General features: G+C 48.1%; 1 protein-coding gene across 7 annotated transcripts in view; it reads left to right on the top strand.

Annotated features, from left to right (window-relative positions):
• The window catches only part of USP47 (ubiquitin specific peptidase 47), a 130,859-nt gene that overhangs the window by 26,703 nt on the left and 83,734 nt on the right, over positions 1–20,422 (top strand). For 4 of the 7 annotated variants that reach the window (XM_082269626.1, XM_082269625.1, XM_082269621.1 and 1 more), the window contains exons 2-3: positions 12,132–12,335; positions 20,190–20,303. In XM_082269626.1, coding sequence (XP_082125752.1) covers positions 12,132–12,335; positions 20,190–20,303 — 318 coding nt within the window. Of the gene's footprint in view, positions 1–8,790; positions 8,851–12,131; positions 12,336–20,189; positions 20,304–20,422 lie in introns of all 7 variants that reach the window. The other 3 variants (XM_082269622.1, XM_082269623.1, XM_082269620.1) reach the window with 1 other exon arrangement.

The raw sequence follows: 20,422 nt of genomic DNA, 5'->3' as shown, positions 1-20,422 counted from the left end.
CTAAGTAAATCTAACTTACTGAGTCAAAGTAAACCTGTCATGTTTACCAAAGTGTATAGATGAATGCAAGGTTGCCAAAGAGTACCTTCAGAACACCAGACTTTGGGTGTAGGATTCAAGGTTTTTCAGAGGCATAAAACAGAATTAAAGATACTTTTATACTCTTGGTTAGGCATGACAGGTTCTCTTTAAGGCCAAGCACCTAAAGATGTCTGGACACTAAATTCTTTATCTTCCTGGGGTGCCCTATTTAAATTTTTTTTAATGGCTGTCGAAGGCGGGGTTTTTAAAATAACCGCATCAAGTGGAGCAGTCGTTAACATAAGGCCCCTTTCACACAGACGGACTGTTCAGATCCGCCTGTCCGTTTTTTTGGCGGATCTGAACGGTCCCCCCCATGCATCTCTATGGGGGATCGGATGTCAGCGGAGACATGTCCGCTGACATCCGATCCGTCAAATCTGGACGGATGGAAACCCTATTTTCCATCCGTCCAGCGGATCGGATGGGATCGGGTGAGAACGGACTGACGGTCCATTCTCACCCGATTTCCCCCATAGAGATGCATGGGGAACTGACAGCTGTGTCTCCGCACACAGCGCGGAGACACAGCTGTCCTCCTGCTGCTCAGCGGGGGATCGGCGGCTCGATCCCCCGCTGAGAAAAACGGACACCGTCCAACGGACGGAGTGTGTGAAAGGGACCTTATGCCTCGTACACACGCATCAATTATTGGCCGTGAATTTTTGGCCAACGTCTGATCGGCCGATTTTCGGCTTGTTAGTATGATGCTTTCGACAACCGACTCCGACTTTTCGGCCGAATAAAATCTGGTGTGCAGGCTATAAAATTTTTTGTTGGCCGTCAACACAACGGCCGATTTTCCGTCAGTCAGTACAGATTTCGGCAGACAAAAATCTGATGAGCAAGACTGGGCATGCTCAGAGAAGAAAAAACACACAAAGTAAACCAGCACATGACATCACTTCTGAAGTAGATTTTTGTTGGCCGAGAAAATTCGTGTGCAGTCTAGGGACATTCCAACCAACAAAACACAACTCTGGACAAAAGTTGGACGATCGGTCGGCCGATAATCGTTGCGTGTGTACGAGGCATTACTCTTCTCTAATAATACATTCCTGGTTCTCCTAACCTTAATGCTAACCTTCCCAGGATCCATAGCCTTCACTGTATTCCTCCAAGAAACAATCCTTATATATCCCAACCCTCAAACTAACCCTCCCTTGATTCCTAAACTTCATTGCAACTTTCACATTGATCGTCCCTGGTAACACTCATACTAACCCTTCTTAAAACAGTCTTTGGATCTCCCAGATTTCTTGCCTGTTGTCCTTGAAATGCTAGCTCTCCCCGTAACCCTCCATGAAACAATCCTAGGATATCCCAACTCTCATGCTTACTCTTCATTGACCCTAACCCTCTTGACCCTCTTTGGTACCACTCACACTAACCCTTCTTAAAGCAGAATTCGGATCTCGCAGCACTCGCACCTATCCTCCCTGGACCCCCAGCCCTCATGCCAACCCTCCCTGGAGCTCCCACCCTTTATTTTAAACTTCTTTAAATCCCTCAAACTGACCCTCCCTTGTAACACCCTCACTAACTCTCATGCTAACCCTCCTTGAATCTTCCAACTCTCATACCAACCTTTCCCAGATTGGCCAACCCTTACTGCCCACCCCCCCTGGATCTACCATCCCTCCCCACTTTACCATCCCCAGATCTACCAACCCTCCCACTTCTCACATCTACCCTCCACAATGACCCAATTCCAATAAACCCAATAAAATAATTTAAAATCCTTGGATATCCCAACCCTCATGCTTACCCTCACTTGATTCCCAACCCTCCTTGTAACTCTCTGACCCTCACTGGTACCACTCACACTTAGACCCTGTTCACAGCTGAGCGTTTTTCAGCTTGTAAAACGCTCATCTCTCAAGTCAAGTCTCACCTCTCATCGCAAGTCTCAAAACGCCCATCAAGCAAAACCCCATTAATTTCAATGGTCCCTGTTCACATATGAGCATTTTTTCGCCTGAAACAAAATGCCTGAAGCTCAAAAAAGTACATAAGCATCTTTTTTGGCAGATAACACGTGTTTTAAATGTCAATGCCTGCCTCCAAACGCCTGCAAAACGCCCCAAAAAAAAGCCTGAAAACTATATGCTCAGGTGTGAATGGAGCCCTAACCCTTCTTAAAACAGGCCTTGGATCTCCCAATTCTCAAGCTTATTCTCCCTGGACCCCCAGCCCTCATGCTAACTCTCCCTGGATTTATTTGAACCTTCTTTGGATCCCTCAAACTGACCCTCCCTTGCAATTCCCCCCCCCCAACTCTCATGCTAGCCCTCCACACAGATCTGCCAACCCTCAGACCAACCCCATCACGGATCAGCCAACCCTCCCCGAATCTGCCAACCCTCAGACCAACCCCCTCACGGATTGGCCAAACCTCCCCGAATCTGCCAACCCTCAGACCAACCCCCTCACGGATCGGCCAACCCTTCCTAGATTCCACTCCTTGTAACCTCTCGACCCCCCCCCCCCCAAAAAAATCCTGTGCCTGTATCCTCTGCACTAAAAGATACCAGCACTGAGTTTTTCTTTTGTATTAATTCTGTAATCTGCTGTTCTACTCTTTAGTTTGCTCGATGTACTTGGGATTCGTTTTTCTGCTATTTTGATCATTGCAAATAGTAACGTGTTGATGATTCTTAGAAACATTTCATTTTATGTGTAGGTTTGCTTTAATCTCTCCTGGATAACTTTCTTGGGGACCCTTCTGGCCCTTATTGCAAGGCTTGAGCCAATGGTGAACTACTAGCTTTAAGCACGTCTTGACATTCAGGAAGTGGCAGGCCGTGTCGAAGATGGAGGTTGGCCGTCGATATCACATAATACTGTAGAGTAATCACCCGGAGCTCTGCTCCTTGAATGACCTTTAGCCAGTGAGTTGTGAACACGGATTGGTGGTGGATGTAATCTCGGATTTATTACCTCACTGGATTATTCCATCGCAGATCTGGCTTCTTCTCGCTTATCTGCAACACCCAAAGAGCCAATCAACGTAAACCACGCTCTGTTTTATAGAAACGAGATCTTAAATTTGTATGTAATGCTCTTAAATAAAATTAAATTTCCCTTCAGATACATTGTTTATATGGGCACAATTTTTTTTTTTTTTTAATTTATCTGAAGGTATTTTTAGCATATTTAGGTTTTTTTTTTTTTTTTTTGCTTTCCCTCATTCACAGCGCTTGTCCGGTGTCTCCCCCGGGCCTGTCGTCCGGCGTCTCCCCCGGCATGTCGTCCGGCGTCTCCCCCGGGCCTGTCGTCCGGCGTCTCCCCCGGGCCTGTCGTCCGGCGTCTCCCCCGGGCCTGTCGTCCGGCGTCTCCCCCGGGCCTGTCGTCCGGCGTCTCCCCCGGGCCTGTCGTCCGGCGTCTCCCCCGGGCCTGTCGTCCGGCGTCTCCCCCGGGCCTGTCGTCCGGCGTCTCCCCCGGGCCTGTCGTCCGGCGTCTCCCCCGGGCCTGTCGTCCGGCGTCTCCCCCGGGCCTGTCGTCCGGCGTCTCCCCCGGGCATGTCGTCCGACGTCTCCCCCGGGCATGTCGTCCGACGTCTCCCCCGGGCATGTCGTCCGACGTCTCCCCCGGGCATGTCGTCCGACGTCTCCCCCGGGCATGTCGTCCGACGTCTCCCCCGGGCATGTCGTCCGACGTCTCCATGCACACACAGGCTGTTACCAGCAGTTTTTGGCAGGGGTGTTTTCTGGCTGTAAAAAAAACATGAAAAATAGTGTGTTTTTTTTTTTTTGTGTACCCATCAGAGCCCCCCCATCGCCCCCCCCCCCACGCACACACTTGTATCCCCAGGAAAGCCCCCCCCCCCCCGCACACTTGAGTCCCCCCGAAACATTTGTGTCCCTAACACACACACTTGTGTCCCCATCAGAGCACACCCCCCCCCCCCACACACACACACACACACACACACACACACACACTTTTGTGTCCTTGTCAAAGCCCCTGCAAACTTGTGTCCCATCAGATTTCTATCCCCGCACACTTATGTCCTTATCAGAGACCCCTTTTTCCGCACACTTGTCTTTATCAGAGCTCCCCCAAACATTTTGTGTTTTCATCAAAGCCCCCCTCTCCTGCACACTTGAGTTCCCGTCAGAGCCCCCCCACCTGCATATTTGCTTCCCCATCAGCTTCCTGTACCACCTTATATTTCCCCTGTACATCAGTGTCCATTGCCACTGTACTGCAGACCTACTGCTCCAAAACGCCCCACCCCCACCCCTGCCCCGCGTTGCATAGACGCCTCCCGGCCCCCCTGCACCGCGTTGCATAGACTCCCCCCTGCCCCGCGTTGCATAGACGCCTCCCGGCCCCCCTGCCCCGCGTTGCATAGACGCCTCCCGGCCCCCCTGCACCGCGTTGCATAGACGCCCCCCTGCCCTGCGTTGCACAGATGTCTCCCGACCCCCCCCCTGCCCTGCGTTGCACAGACGCCTCCCGACCCCCCCTGCCCTGCGTTGCAAGACGCCTCCCGACCCCCCCTGCCCTGCGTTGCACAGACGCCTCCCGACCCCCCCTGCCCTGCGTTGCACAGACGCCTCCTGACCCCCCCCTGCCCTGCGTTGCACAGACGCCTCCTGACCCCCCCCTGCCCTGCGTTGCACAGACGCCTCCTGACCCCCCCCTGCCCTGCGTTGCACAGACGCCTCCTGACCCCCCCCTGCCCTGCGTTGCACAGACGCCTCCTGACCCCCCCTGCCCTGCGTTGCACAGACTCCTCCCGACCCCCCCCCCCTGCCCCGCGTTGCACAGATGCCTCCCTCCCCCTGTCAGCATGCAGAGCAAGTCCCGCAACCTGAGCAGAGACTATCCCTGCAATGAGTCTAAGGACTTTAGCTATGGGCTGGATGTGGCCCCCAGGCTATACTATAGAAACCCCCCACCAACCTGACTCACTATGCACTGTTATAAAAGGTGGACTGAGCCTTTAATGTACATAGAAGCCATGGTAATAGGATCTGCCTGTGTGCTCAGTGTGTGACCGCTGTGATTTATTGTCGTCTTGGGTAATCCATATCATAAACCATTGTAAGGTCAGTATGGGTTGGTGGTCATGTGATCTCGGTGATAGTATATAGAAGGAATTGTTGGCGTCCTGCTCCAGGGTTAGAGGCTGATGATCTCAGTTTATTGTACACAGGAAGGTGTTTTATGTGTGACTTGTAATTCCTTTTTCCTTTTATGAAGTTGCTGGTTAATGATTTACTTTATTTCACCTGTGCTTGGGGGGGGGGGGGGATGTTCAGATTTACAGAGTGACGCTTCTGCATTTATCTCTCGTTCACACTCTGCTGAGACGGACCTCTCCGAGTCCCATTCTCCTCTATGGTGAGATTGGATGAAAACTGACCGCCTGGATGCATGGCGAACGTATCTCCATACGTCGATTTTCAGGGGATCCAATCGGATGCCAGGCAGGTGTCAGCGGCCATGTCTGCTGACATCCGCCTCCCCATAGAGGAGAATGGGTGTCCCGACCGGGTCCACCTGAAAAATGGACAGCCGGACCCGATCGCTCCGATCATGTGAAAGGGGCCTTAGGCCTCATGCACCCAATGGGCGTTTTTACAGCGGCTGTTTTTGGCTTCAGGCGGGTTTTTTTTTTTTTTTTTGCAGCCAGTAAACCCCCCAGCATGTTATCTTATGTTTCCATGCACACATAGGCTGTTATCAGCGTTTTCTGGCTGGAACCCCCCCCCAGAACTAGTGGGTTTTTCAGCTTCAAAAACGCTGTAACTGATAAAAGCTTACAAACGCAGAAAAAACGTGGCTATTCAGTGTTTATCAGTGTTTTTGAGCCATAAGTTTTTGTCAGAGTATAGTTTTACTTAAAAAAAAGAAGCTAAAAACCGCTACAGCTGAAAAACAAATTCTACAGCAAATGTTACTGGCGGGTTTAGAACGCCCAGTGTGCATGAGGCCTTAAAGTAGGGGTCGGAACCTTTTTGGCCATGAACAACACATATTTTCAAATGTAATTCCGTGAGAGCCATACACTATATTGCAGGGGTCGGGAACCTTTATTTAATATTCATATTCATGGGCCGCAGCTATACAGTGAGTAGATGGAGCCGTGTGAAAGTGCCGGGAAGAGAGCAGAGCAGGCAGGTATGCAATGAGGCCGGAGTGGTGAAGGGCCTGCAGGCCTGCGAGTGAAGGAGGTGAGTATAGGCCCTGAGAAAATGGCGGCCGGCCGCTGAAGGCCTCAGAAGGGGACGTGAGAGGCGGGTCCCCGGGTGTCAGAGAGGAAGGAGATCGTGTCTGTCGGGGCACAGGGAGCGGATGGCAGGTCTCCTTACCAGGCGGTGATTGCCAAGGCCATCAGATGCACAGCACACGAGCCGGCGGCGGTACCGCAAGTAGGCCGCGGGGTCCATAGTGCGGTAATCCGGTCACCCAGAGACGAACTGAGGGTAGCGGTGGGTAGCCCACAAACTGTACCGTCGATGGGTGCAGAAATCTCCTTGGCACTGGGCGGATGGCACTGGATTGAGTGGTAGCTGCGGCGGAGCTCTGGGACTACACGTCACGTCCGGACACGCCCCCCTTTATTAAAGATTTGTCTGCAAGCCAGATGCAGCCATCAAAAGAGCCACGTCTGACTCGCGAGCCATAGGTTCCCTACCCCTGCCTTAAAGTGTCACTAAACCCGGATCGTAAAAAAAACTGTGAATAAATGGTGTATTCTATGCTGTCCATGCTCAGTCACTGTGAGATTCCTTTTCTGTAGTCTGCAAAAAAAAAAACCTGGTTGATCCTGCTGCTCTCTATCGCCCCCTTCTGTCCATGTCCCCAATTCAGCTCTGAATTTTTCAGCTGTGGTGGCAACTCTGCACATGCTCAGTTTCTTTGCTTAGCTTTTTCTCCCTATCACATCTGTAGAGTCACACATGTGGGCGTACACACAGTGGTAAATGACAGCCCACTATTTTTTTTTTTTTAACCACTTAATGACTGCCCAACGACTATTTACGTCGGCAGTTTAAACCTAAATACTGGTATTAAGGCAGCAGAGCAGATAGCTGCCATAACCCTGGTATTTTTTTAAACTGCAGGTGGTTTCCAATAAGGGTGGTCTCATCGGTGGATTCGCCGCAGGATCACCCTTCCGGGGTGGCGGAAGAGGTGCCCCCTCTCGCCGCGTCCCAGTACTTTTCCCCGCTTATCGGACCCGCCGGCAGCGGGGAAAATTATCGGGTCCCGGATCCTCACAGACAGGATGTCGAGTGAGGGCAAGCTTGCCCTCACTCGACTCTATGGTCTTGGAGGACCGGAGCGACAGCAAACGTCGTGTCCTAGCAACCGGTTTAAAGGCCCCTTTTTTTTTTTTTTTTTTTCCATTTTATTATTTATTTTTTCATCTTTGAGTGCCGGTTCACACTACCGCGGCACGACTTCAGGGGCGACCTGTGAAGTCCAGTGCACCGTGACTTCGGCGCGACTTGCACGGACTTCATATAATGAATGTCAATGCAAGTTGCTCCGATGTCGCCCCGAAGTAGTACAGGAACTATTTTCTAGTCGGAGCGACTTGAGTCGCTCCTATTAGAACGGTTCCTGTAGCACTGCATGGACCGCGGCATGTCAGGCTGACCAGTCGCCTGACAAGTCGCAGTAGTGTGAATGGGCAGTTAGTGTACTTGTGAGATCTGAGGACTTTTTGACCCCGGATCTCACAAAAAAGAGGTCCTGTCGTGCCTATTTCTATTACAAGGAATGTTTACATTCTTTGTAATCGGAATAAAAATGATCAAATTTTTTTTTTTTTTTTTTTAAACGGTGTAAAAATTAAAAATAATAAAATAGTAAAAAAAAAATGAAAGCGCCCTGTCCCTGTTAGCTTGCACGCAGAAGCGAACGCATACCGAAACCCCGCCCACATATGTAAACGGTGTTCAAACCACACGTGAGGTATCGCCACGATCGTTAGAGCGAGAGCAATCATTTGATCCATAGACCGCCTCTGTAACTCTAAGATGGCAACCTATAGAATTTTTTAAAGTGTCGCCTATGGGGATTTTTAAGTACCAAAGTTTGTCGCCATACCGTGAGCGTGCGCAATTTTGAAGCATGACATGTTGGGTATCTATTTACTCGTCGTAACATTATCTTTCACATTATGGAAAAAAATTGAGCTAACTTTACTGGTTTCTTATTTTTTAATTAAAAAAAGTGAGTTTTTTCCAAAAAAACTGCGTTTGGAAAACCGCTGCGCAAATATGGTGTGATAAAAAATATTGCAATAATCTCCATTTTATTCTCTAGGGTCTCTGAAAAAAATATATATATGTTTGGGGGTTTTAAGTAGTTTTCTAGCAAAAAAAAATGATTTTAACTTGTAAACACCCGAGTGTGAAAAACAGGCCTGGGGCTTAAGTGGTTAATGAACATGTGACCAGCAGCAAAGCACTCCTCCTGCTTGTGCTTCCCTGCAGACAGGCTGGGAGAGAGCCAGGTCATATGACAGCTGTATATCCAATTAGAAAAAAATGTTGATCTGTTTTTTTATTTTTTTTATTTATTAAAATAATAACCGTGCCGTCGTCCATCCTTTTTCCTATGACGGAGAGGTCGGAGCACCCCAAACCTTCCAATTTAAAAAAGAAAAACCCTTTGAGAATTTATAATGATAATGTTGAATGCTGATATCTGTCCAATGTCTGACGGGCCTCGTCTCTGTCCCAGGGGTTGTTCTGGAGTTGCAGACAGAGTATCTTTAATGAAATGAAGAAGAAATTCTCGCAGGTATTCCGGTTGTTGTGTGTTCCGGGAGCATGGCGTCCATATTGCACGGTGTTGGACACTAACATTTGATATACGGATTGTGCTGAACTAATATTGGCCTGGACTGTGTCTGATAGTCCTATTGGGTTCATGAATAATGGAGTACAAAGATTGTATCAGAGAAAAATCATTGCTGTATTTGACCATATATTATACAATTTTTGTTATTCAGTTTGCGTTATGTAGTGCAAGGACCTGCCTGGTATCATAAAATGTGAAAGTGTTTGGGTTTGATTTCACATTATAACATTTTCCACTAGATTTACCGAAACAATATAATGTTTGGCCAGCTAAGGTTTACTGCATTTTGCACGCCATCTTTACTCTACTTACTTGCGCAAGTCCAATAACTGGAAATTTGCATGTGCTTATGGTAGGTCTAACCAGTTTTGCTTCTTAAACAGTGACTGGCATCTGGTTTGAAAAGGCTTTCGATTTTGAAAAAAACTTTATCAGCACATCCCCAGAATAATACATTTCCATCCAATCCGCAAACTACACAGGTGGGACAGAGTATTCCAAAGGCGTTTCTATTCTTGCCTGCTCCTAAATATGCTGTGCCACTACCATGCCTTTTGCGGACTCCGCCACTGTCCTGCCCCTTAACTGGTCCTACGGACTCTGTGCCACTGTCCTGCCCCTTAACTGGTCCTACGGACTCTGTGCCACTGTCCTGCCCTTTTCCTGCTCCTGCAGTCTCTGTGCCCCTGTCCCTTCCTTTGTCTGGTCTTAGAGGCTGTACCCCTACCCTAACCTACCTCTTGTCTGCTCCTGCACTCCCTGTGCCCCTGCTCCACGTCTTGTCTGCTCCTTCAGTCTCTGTCCCCCTGCTCCACGTCTTGCCTGCTCTTGCAGTCTCTGTGCCCCTGCTCCACGTCTTGCCTGCTCCTGCAGTCTCTGTGCCCCTGCTCCACGTCTTGCCTGCTCCTGCAGTCTCTGTGCCCCTGCTCCACGTCTTGCCTGCTCCTGCAGTGTCTGTGCCCCTGCTCCATGTCTTGCCTGCTCCTGCAGTGTCTGTGCCCCTCCTCCATGTCTTGCCTGCTCCTGCAGTCTGTGCCCCTCCTCCACGTCTTGTCTGCTCCTTCAGTCTCTGTCCCCCTGCTCCACGTCTTGCCTGCTCCTGCAGTCTCTGTGCCCCTGCTCCACGTCTTGCCTGCTCCTGCAGTCTCTGTGCCCCTGCTCCACGTCTTGCCTGCTCCTGCAGTCTCTGTGCCCCTGCTCCACGTCTTGCCTGCTCCTGCAGTCTCTGTGCCCCTGCTCCACGTCTTGCCTGCTCCTGCAGTGTCTGTGCCCCTGCTCCACGTCTTGCCTGCTCCTGCAGTCTGTGCCCCTCCTCCATGTCTTGCCTGCTCCTGCAGTCTCTGTGCCCCTGCTCCACGTCTTGCCTGCTCCTGCAGTCTCTGTGCCCCTGCCCCACGTCTTGCCTGCTCCTGCAATCTCTGTGCCCCTGCCCCACGTCTTGCCTGCTCCTGCATCCTCTGTGCCCCTGCTCCACGTCTTGCCTGCTCCTGCACCCTCTGTGCCCCTGCTCCACGTCTTGCCTGCTCCTGCAGTGTCTGTGCCCCTGCTCCATGTCTTGCCTGCTCCTGCAGTGTCTGTGCCCCTGCTCCATGTCTTGCCTGCTCCTGCACCCTCTGTGCCCCTGCTCCACGTCTTGCCTGCTCCTGCACCCTCTGTGCCCCTGCTCCACGTCTTGCCTGCTCCTGCAGTCTCTGTACCCCTGCTCCACGTCTTGCCTGCTCCTGCAGTCTCTGTGCCCCTGCTCCACATCTTGTCTGCTCCTGCAGTCTCTGTGCCCCTGCTCCATGTCTTGCCTGCTCCTGCAGTCTCTGTGCCCCTGCTCCACGTCTTGCCTGCTCCTGCAGTCTCTGTGCCCCTGCTCCACGTCTTGCCTGCTCCTGCAGTCTCTGTGCCCCTGCTCCACGTCTTGCCTGCTCCTGCAGTCTCTGTGCCCCTGCTCCACGTCTTGCCTGCTCCTGCAGTCTCTGTGCCCCTGCTCCACGTCTTGCCTGCTCCTGCAGTCTCTGTGCTCCTGCTCCACGTCTTGCCTGCTCCTGCAGTCTCTGTGCCACTGCTCTGCCTCTTGCCTACTCTTACTGATTCTTGTTACTACTCTGCCACTTGTCTGATCCCACAGTCTCTGTGCCCCTGCCCAGCCTCTTACCTGGTCCTACAGTTTCTGTGCCCCGTTTCACCTGTTCCATGCTCCTATAGACTGTGATCCACTACCCCGCCTCTGTCCTGCTCTTACTGACTCTGTTGCTACTCTGCCACTTGCAGCCTCCTGCCTGCATCTACAGGCTCTGTGTCACTGCCACATATATTGACTGCTCTTTGATCAGCTAGTGAACATCATCACACTGAGACTGGCCCTGACCTTCTCCACCTCCTATTTTTTTCCTCCCAATAACTCCAGAGCAACCATTCTTACAAACCATATTCCATATTTGGGTGACCAGGAAAGGTAAAATCTAAACAGGCAAACTTCAGCTTTAAAAACTTTTTTTTTTTTTTTTTAAATATAAAATGTAAGGGTTAGATCCTCTACCAGCTTTGCATTGTGGTCTAAATTCTCGGTGTAGTTTTTTCCTTCACTCCCTGTCTTGGAATCGGCGTTGTCGCTAAAACAGGATGTGTGAGGAAATTCGCCAAACGGATCATCAGACTTGGGCCCCTTCACACGGGCGGTGCGCCATGGACTCAGTTTTTGCTTGGTGGGGATCGATCTGCTGATCCCCACTGAGCAGGCGGATGACAGCTCCGCCTACTTTGCTGAGACAGGGCTGTCAGAGTGCCGCTGTCCTCTATGGGAGATCAGATGAAAACCGACCGCCTGTCCGTTTTTCATCCGATCTTATCTGACCCGATCCTCCAGATGGATGGAAAATAGGGTTTCCATCCGTCCGGATTTCACGGACTGGTTCGGAAAGCAGGGGGTGTCAGTAGAGATGTCTCTGCTGACATTGGCTGCTACATAGGGGTGCATGGAGCATCCAACCAGGTCACTCTAAAAAACTGACAGGCGGACCGGATTGGAAAGCCCGCGTGAAAGGGGCCTAATAGTAACCTGGCAGGGGTTCTAGCCTTCTCCCTTCTGCCCAAAACGAAACATATTGTCCTCAATTACACTTTAAATTGTTTCTGCTGGCAGCCTGTAAGTGCACAGAGCAACCAATGCATGGCGCTGTCGCATCCCGTGCGGTAGACGTAGCCCTCTGACCTGTCTTTACCATCTCTTCCAGATAGAGAATGCTGCTGATGAGCCGCGAGTGCTGTGCATCGTCCAAGACACCACCAACTGCAAGACCATCAATGAACGCATCACTCTGAACCTCCCGGCCTCCACCACCGTGCACCAGCTCTTTAAAGATGTGGCTGGCAAAGTGGGCTACGTGAGCGGGACCTTCAGCCTGAAGAGGGGGAATGTAGGCAGCACCGAGGACATGGTGGGTAATCGGAACTTCTCTCCTCTAAGACTGATGACAAGGCAGGGCTTTTGGTCTTTAGCCTCTTAAATATGGTGCAGGAGTTTAGGACCCCCCAAAAAAGTCAGTGCAGATGGTATTGACACCAATACTTTGTACACAATTACTTAACCAGTTTATGAATGTGTGGACAGGTGGTGTATATTGCATAGACACTCCAGAAATAGAGATTATTCGCTCACTCTACAAGACTCTGGTCCGGCCACATCTGGAGTATGCTGTCCAGTTCTGGGCACCGGTCCTCAGGAAGGATGTGCTGGAACTGGAGAGAGTCCAGAGAAGGGCAACAAAAATAATTAGGGGAATGGAGGACATCAGCTATGAGGAAAGACTACAAGCACTGAACTTATTCTCTCTGGAGAAGAGACTATTGAGGGGGGATATGATATCAATGTACAAATACTGTACTGGCGACCCTAGCATATGGAAAAACCTATTCAGAGTAAGGGAATACAATAAAACATGTGGCCACTCACTAAAACTTGAGGAAAGGTGGTTTAACCTTAAAATGCGTAAGGGGTTCTTCACTGTAAGAGCGGTAAGGATGTGGAATTCTCTTCCACAAGCAGTCGTATCAGCAGGGAGCATTGATAGTTTAAAAAAACTATTAGATGGGCACCTTGGAGACCACAACATACAGGGGTATACAATGTACATCATACAGGGGTATACAATGTACAACATACAGGGGTATACAATGTACAACATACAGGGGTATACAATGTACGGTTAACAGCGGTGAACTGGATGGACTGATGTCTTTTTTTCAACCTCACTAACTATATAACTATGTAACTGCTCTTCACTGTGTCCAGAGTTTCCCAATTACAGCAGTTTAGACAAACTTCAATAGCCCTCAGTGGGCCTGCAGGACAAGACAGATCATTGCTGTTTGTAAAAGGGGTCGACCGATTCACATTTTTCAAAAAATCGGTATCAGTCAGAAACTTACTGATATTACAAATATTGGTCAGACCTCCTCCCCCTGTCCCCGCATGGCGCACACTGCAATCTCTGCCAATCTGTCAGCGGTGCGGCAGGCAGCAGAAAGTTGACATCATCTCTCACTGCCCGCCTCGCATCCCTGCTGTTTCGTCCCTACAGCAGGGCCACGAAGGCTGCTCTTGACAGAGCTGCAGCCGTAAGTGACCAAAGAGATAGTTACCGTAACTGAAAAAATTTATAACAAGTAAATATGATATACCTTCCTATCGATATACTAAGACTAGCAGCATATGGATTATATATAGTCAATGTTGGCTTTAGTGGACCCCTCCTAGCAGCCCATGCTTGCCTTTTTCTTCCACTTCCTTGCCCCGGTTAAAGAGCCATAATGAGGGTAGACAGCTCAGTGTAAGTGCTGAGTCATTCTCATTGGAGCCATTTGCCAAGCCCTAGTGCTGTTACATGGAGCGTGTCGGATGATTCTCTGTACCGGCAGTACCAGCAGAGAGGGATGCAGCTGAACCTGTTGCGTTGCTTTTAATCTATATTTAAAGTAAAAATCCACCTAAAAAAAGAAAAAAAAAAAATATTTATAATAATGCACATATATTTTTCAGAAATGAAACCTTTTTATAAAATGAACCAGTCAATTAGGAATGCAATGCACAGGGTCCTACAGACTATTCCACCAGCTAGGTACAGATTTTCAAAGAAGGAGCTGGTGGAAGTGTCAATGAACTATGAGTGCTGTGATCCCTGATGTCCTATTGAGGACTACAAGTCTGCCTGCTGCAGTGGAAGATGGGACTTGTAGTTTATTCATTCACAGACCTTTGCAAATGAATGGCGCAGTTATGGGGGTGGAGCCCTGCACAACTGAACCAATTTTGGGACAGCACAGTGGCTAAGTAGTTAGCACTTCCGCATGGCAGCTCTAGGGTCATCGGTTTGAACCACAACAATGGCACCACATGCCTAGTGGTAGAGTTTACAATGTTCTCCATGAGCCTGCATGGGTTGCCTCGGGGTAATCCAGTTTCCTCCCACACTCCAAGACAGGTAGGTTAATGGGCCCTAGTATGTATGTAAGTTAGGGACCTTAGATTGTAAGGACAGGGACTGAAGTGACTGCTTAATTTAAATGTAAAGTGCTGCGTAAATTGATGACGCTATAGAAGTACCTCAAATAGATAACAGCTGCGTAGGGGAGAAGAACCCTTACATGCTGTCGGGGCAGGATGGGGGGTCCACTTAGCACCAGGTTATACCTGTAATATGAAAACATAACTTTTTTCTTTAAAATAGAAGTAGTATAAAAAAATATTGCTAAAGACCAGCTCCACTTTTAGACTGGGTCCACATATGTGCCAATTTGATGCGGTTTTAAGCGCATCCAATTCGCAGGACATGTGACTGTGACTGTCTCTCAATGGATCCGGTTCACACATGTCTGGGGCAGCTGCGGTGCGGTTTCTAAAAGACTCCTGTGGGTTTTAGGGTCCGGTTCAGGTGCGAATTCAGGCGAAATTAGCACCTTAAACGGTGAACGGAAATACACCGGGCTGCAAACCCATATATGTGAAACTGGTTCTAAAGTGATTGTGTAGGTTCTATTTTTCTTTTAAATCGCATACAAATCATTCTTACCTTTACCAAATGCATAGAGCAGCCCCGATCCTCCTCTTCTTGGGGCGCTACTGATTCCCCCCCCCCCCCCTGCTGAGTTGCTTGCTATGGGGACACTAGTGCTGGCTCACTCCTGAGCTGCCTGTGCGCTCGGGCCTGCCCCTTGCTCCTCACCTCCCGTTGCTGTGTTTGAGCCAATGAGGAGGGAGACAGCCAAGAGATGCTGCCCTTATGCCCTTTGTTGGATCAAGACCAGACTCCGTAAGGTGGGATATATTTAGAGATATAGATGGAGATATATATATATATATATATATATATATATATACAGTACAGACCAAAAGTTTGGACACCCCTTCTTATTCAAAGAGCCTCCACAGTCACCGGACCTGAACCCAATCGAGATGGTTTGGGGTGAGCTGGACCGCAGAGTGAAGGCAAAAGGGCCAACAAGTGCTGAGAATCTCTGGGAACTCCTTCAAGAGCAGCAATCAAAGCAAAAGGGGGCTACTTTGAAGAACCTAGAATATGACATATTTTCAGTTGTTTCACACTTTTTTGTTATGTATATAATTCCACATGTGTTAATTCATAGTTTTGATGCCTTCAGTGTGAATCTAAAATTTTCATAGTCATGAAAATAAAGAAAACTCTTTGAATGAGAAGGTGTGTCCAAACTTTTGGTGTGTGTGTGTATGTATGTATGTATATATATATATATATATATAATCTATATGTGTGTGGCAGCGCACATCTTTATTATTTACTATAATAAATACAGTACCAAAGCCTCCACAAATTGTTTTTTTTTTTTTTTTTTTGTTTAATAGAAATACATTCTTTTTTACCTATTTATCCCTGGAAAGTTATTAACAATGGCCAATAGTGTCCCGAAACCTATTTTAATCTTTTTACTCCTGCAGGCACTGCAAAAAAGTATTTGATCCCCTGCTGATTTTGTACGTTTGCCCACTGACAAATGATCAGTCTATAATTTTAATGGTAGGTTTATTTTAACAGTGAGAGACAGAATACAACAAAAAAAAAAAATCCAGAAAAACACATTTAAAAAAGTTATCAATGGATTTGCATTTTAGGCCCCTTTCACACTTGTGTGACTTGTTCTGCGTCTTGGGACTGCAAAGTCGCGTGACAAGTCGTACTCCCATGATTTCCAATGAGTACAGTTCATATCTGTGCGACTTCAAAGTAGTTCCTGCAGTACTTTGGTCCGACTTTGATGCGTTTTGAGGTCCATAGACTTCAGATTATACAGGCATTGCTTCAAGTCCAGGCAAAATCGTGCGACTTTTAGGTCGCATAACTGTGAAAGGGACCTTAATGAGGGAAATATGTATTTGATCCCCTATCAATCGGCAAGATTTCTGGCTCTCAGGTGTCTTCTATACAGGTGACAAGCTGAGATTAGGAGCACTCTCTTAGCCTAGGTTTCACACTGAGGCATGTTTGAAATCGTGCGAGTTCAGCTGAACTCGCACAATTTAAAACCGGCATTTTCAGTCCGACTTCAGGGTGATTTCACAGATATCTGCGCGGGTTCCTGCACAGATGTCTATTGAAATCGCCCTCCGAAGTTGCCAAAAGTAGTACACAAACTACTTTTGGGAATCAGTGGGGCACTGTAAAGTTGCTGCTGCACCAATTCAGACGGTGCCATTGCCGACAATTGGCTCTGATTTGACATGTCAAATTGCATGTCAAATCGGACCAATGTGAATGTGAGCCTAAAGGGAGTGCTCCTAATCTCAGCTTGTTACCTGTATAAAAGACGCCTGTCCACAGAAGCAATCAATCAGATTCCAATCTCTCCACCATGGCCAAGACTAAAGAGCTGTCCAAGGATGTCAGGGACAAGACTGTAGACCTACACAAGGCTGGAATGGGCTTCAAGACCATTTCCAAGCAGCTTTGTGAAAGGAGACAACTATTGGAGCGATTATTCCCAAATGGAAGAAACGCAAAATAACGGTCGATCTCCCTCGTTCTGGGGGTCCATGCAAGATCTCACCTCGTGGGGTTTTAATGATCATGAGAACGGTGAGGAATCAAGGCAGCTCGGACCAAAAAAACAGTTGTTAACACACTACGCCATGAAGGACTGAAATCCTGCAGCCCCCGAGCGGCCCCCCTGCTCAAGAAAGCACATGTACAGGCTCTTTTGAAGTTTGCTAATGAACATCTGAATGATTCAGAGGAGAACTGGGTGAAAGTTTTGTGGTCAGATGAGACCAAAATCAAGCTCTTTGGCATCAACTCAACTTGCCATGTTTGGAGGAGGAGGAGGAATGCTGCCTATGACCCCAAAAACGCCATCCCAACCATCAAACATAGAGGGGGAAACATTTATGCTTTGGGGGTGGTTTTCTGCTAATGGGACAGGATAACTTCACCACATCAGAGACGATGGACAGGACCATGTACCAAATCTTGGGTGAGAACCTCCTTCCCTCAGCCAGGGCATTAAAAAAGGGTAGTGGATGGGTATTTCAGCATGACAATGACACAAAACACATGGCCAAGGCAACAAAGGAGTGACTAAGAAGAAGCACGTTTAGGTTCTGGAGTGGCCTAGCCCCCATAGAAAATGTGGAGGGAGCTGAAGGTTTGAGTTACCAGACGACAGCCTCGAAACCTTAAAGCGGAGTTCCACCTAAAACAAAAACAAAAAATACATAAAATACCCCCGGGACAGTCAGGGCTAGTACATTCCACAATGGATAGCCTCTGATCTGTCCCGGGTTGCACTTACCTTTTAGAAGAAATACTTACCTTGAAAATGTATTGTCGAGTGCTGCCATCTCCGGTGTGGGCAGCTGAAGACAGTGCGATCCTCTTCTGCGTCCTCTTCGGTCCCACGATGCACTGCACCGGCCCCGCCGTCACTTCCTGGGCTGCAGTGTAATCCCTGCACAGCTTCTGGGCATGCCCAGAAGCTGTTTAGCAAGGTGTGACGGCGCCTGCACCGGAACTGACGTCAGGGCCGGTGCAGGCGCATTGATTCCTGGGAGCGATGACGTTCAGCTCCCAGGAATCATTGCAAGCCAGGAAGTGACGAATTGCCGTGGCTGCCGAGGGAGGAAGAGGAAGTAAGGTAAGTATATTTTCTTTTAAAACAAGGTAAGTAAAAAAAAAAATTGCGATTATCCATTATTTTTCAGGTGACCCGGAGCAAGAAGATGGAGGTAAGTTTAATTTTAGGGTGGAACTCCGCTTTAATGACTTGGAGAGGAGTGGGACAAAATCCCTCCAGAGATGTGTGCAAACCTGGTGGTCAACTACAAGAAATGTCTGACCTCCTCTGATTGCCAACAAGGGTTTTGCCACCAAGTACTAAGTCATGTTTTGCGAAGTGGTCAAATACTTATTTCATAGAAACAAGAGAAGGAGGCCCAAGGGACTTTTAACGAGACATCCACAAGAATATAAAATTAGATACATTTTTAATATACAAAAGGATAAAGGATCTTTTTTTTTTTTTTATCCTTCTGTATAATAAATATATGTAATTTTATATTCTTGTGGATGTCTCGTTAAAAGTCCCTTGGGCCTCCTTCTCTTGTTTTTATGCAATATATTTGGGACTGAGACACGCCTGTTTTCCGTATATGTCAGCCCAGCTCCTTTTTGCAAATACTTATTTCTCTCATTAAAATGCAAATCAATGTAAAACTTTTTTTGAAATGCGTTTTTCTGGATATTTTTCTTCTGTTTCTCACTGTTAACCACTTGCCGACCGCTCACTCGAGCGCTACTGCGGCAAAGTGGCTCGATTCCGTCCAGCGACGTAGACCTACGTCGCTGGACTCCTCCCCTTGTGGGTAGCGCACGTGCGCCGCCTGATGCTCGCTTCCGCTGTATTCAGTCACAGCGGGAGTCGGGCCAGGGGAGGAGCGGCGGCGATCACCGCTGCTCTTCCCCGATCGTCGGGGAATCGAGTTTGGAGATCCGCCCACTTGTGTAAGCAGAGCGGGTGGATCTCCTAAGTGACAGGCAGGGTCAGATTGTAGGGTTCAGCATAGCTGAACCTGTGATCTGTCCTTGTGTCACTCAGTCACCTCCCCCCCACACACGTTAGTAAGCACCAGGCATACATTAACCCCTCCCTCTCCAATAAAATTAACCCCTTCCCTGCCAGTGTCATTTTTACAGTAACAGGGCATATATATAGCACTGATTACTGTAGAAATGTCACTGGTACCCCCAAAAGTGTCAAAAATGTCAGTCAAGGGTCCGATCTGTCCACCGCAATGTCGCAGTCCCGCAAAAAAAATCGCAGATCGCCGCCATTACTCATTTAAAAAAAAAAAACCCCAAAAATGACAAATCTTTCCCATTAGTAAACGCAATAACTTTTGCGCAAACCAATCAAAATACGCTTATTGTGATGTTTTTTTTTTTTTTACCAAACATAGGTAGCAGAAAACAAATTGGCCAAAAATTTAAAAAAATTTAGATTTTTACATTTTTTTGGTGGGGGGGGGGGGGAATTTCATACAAAAAAATGTGAAAAATATTGTTATTTTTTCAAAATTGTCGCTCTTTTTTTGTTTATAGCGCAAAAAGTAAAAACTGCACAGGTGATCAAATACCACCAAAAGAAAGCTCTGTTTGTGGGAAAAAAACGGACGTAAGTTTCCTTTGGGTACGGCGTCGCACGACCGCGCAATTGTCAGTTAAAATCGCACAGTGCCGAATTGCAAAAAGTGGCCTGGACGTAAGACAGCAAAATCCTCCGGTGGTAAAGTGGTTAAAGTAAATCTACCATTAAAATTGTAGACTGATCTTTTCTTTGTCCGTGGGTAAATGTATAAAATCCTCAGGGATCAAATACTTTTTTCCTTCACTGTATGCATGCCCCGTCATTGTTTCTGGTATCCTGGACTGCCATTCGTGAGTTCACATGGAAGGGTGGTTACCGTGGCACAGCATAGGACCCTGCAAGGCAATGTAGCCCCCCATAAACCTGGAAAGCTGGGGCAATGACCCATGACAGGCTCAGTTAGGAAGAAAGGCAGGGCTTACAAAGGATAAGCAGCAGACAAGGTAAGTGCTGAGGTCAGTGGCTGTAATCATATTTTAGGGTTTTATTACACTTTTTATTAATGTGATGTACTTTGGATAGAATATTGTCACTGGGCAGAGCTCACCTCTAAAAAATTGCGACAGACGGCGCAAAGGCGTTTTTATCATTTTCTCAAGTCCTGTTGCTATCTTCTTTTTCAGACTGAGCTGGATCCCAGCCCGGATCAGTCTCTACTGGATGCCGGCTTTGAGGCGGGGAAGAAGAATTTTCTCCATATAACGGATAAGAACGGGGAGCAGCCGCAGCTGACGTCGGTAAGATCCAACAAGCCTCTGTTACGCCCCAATAAAGATATAGAATTTCTACTGCAAGTCTGCCCATCAGAGGTTAATGTGGGGTATTAGGATCTTCTTCCTGACCAGAGTGAGCCCAC

The sequence above is a fragment of the Pelophylax lessonae genome (assembly GCF_965119305.1).
Source record: "Pelophylax lessonae genome assembly, chromosome: 10".
In the NCBI taxonomy this organism is placed as follows: domain Eukaryota; kingdom Metazoa; phylum Chordata; class Amphibia; order Anura; family Ranidae; genus Pelophylax; species Pelophylax lessonae.
This window is presented reverse-complemented; position numbering and strand designations above follow the sequence as displayed.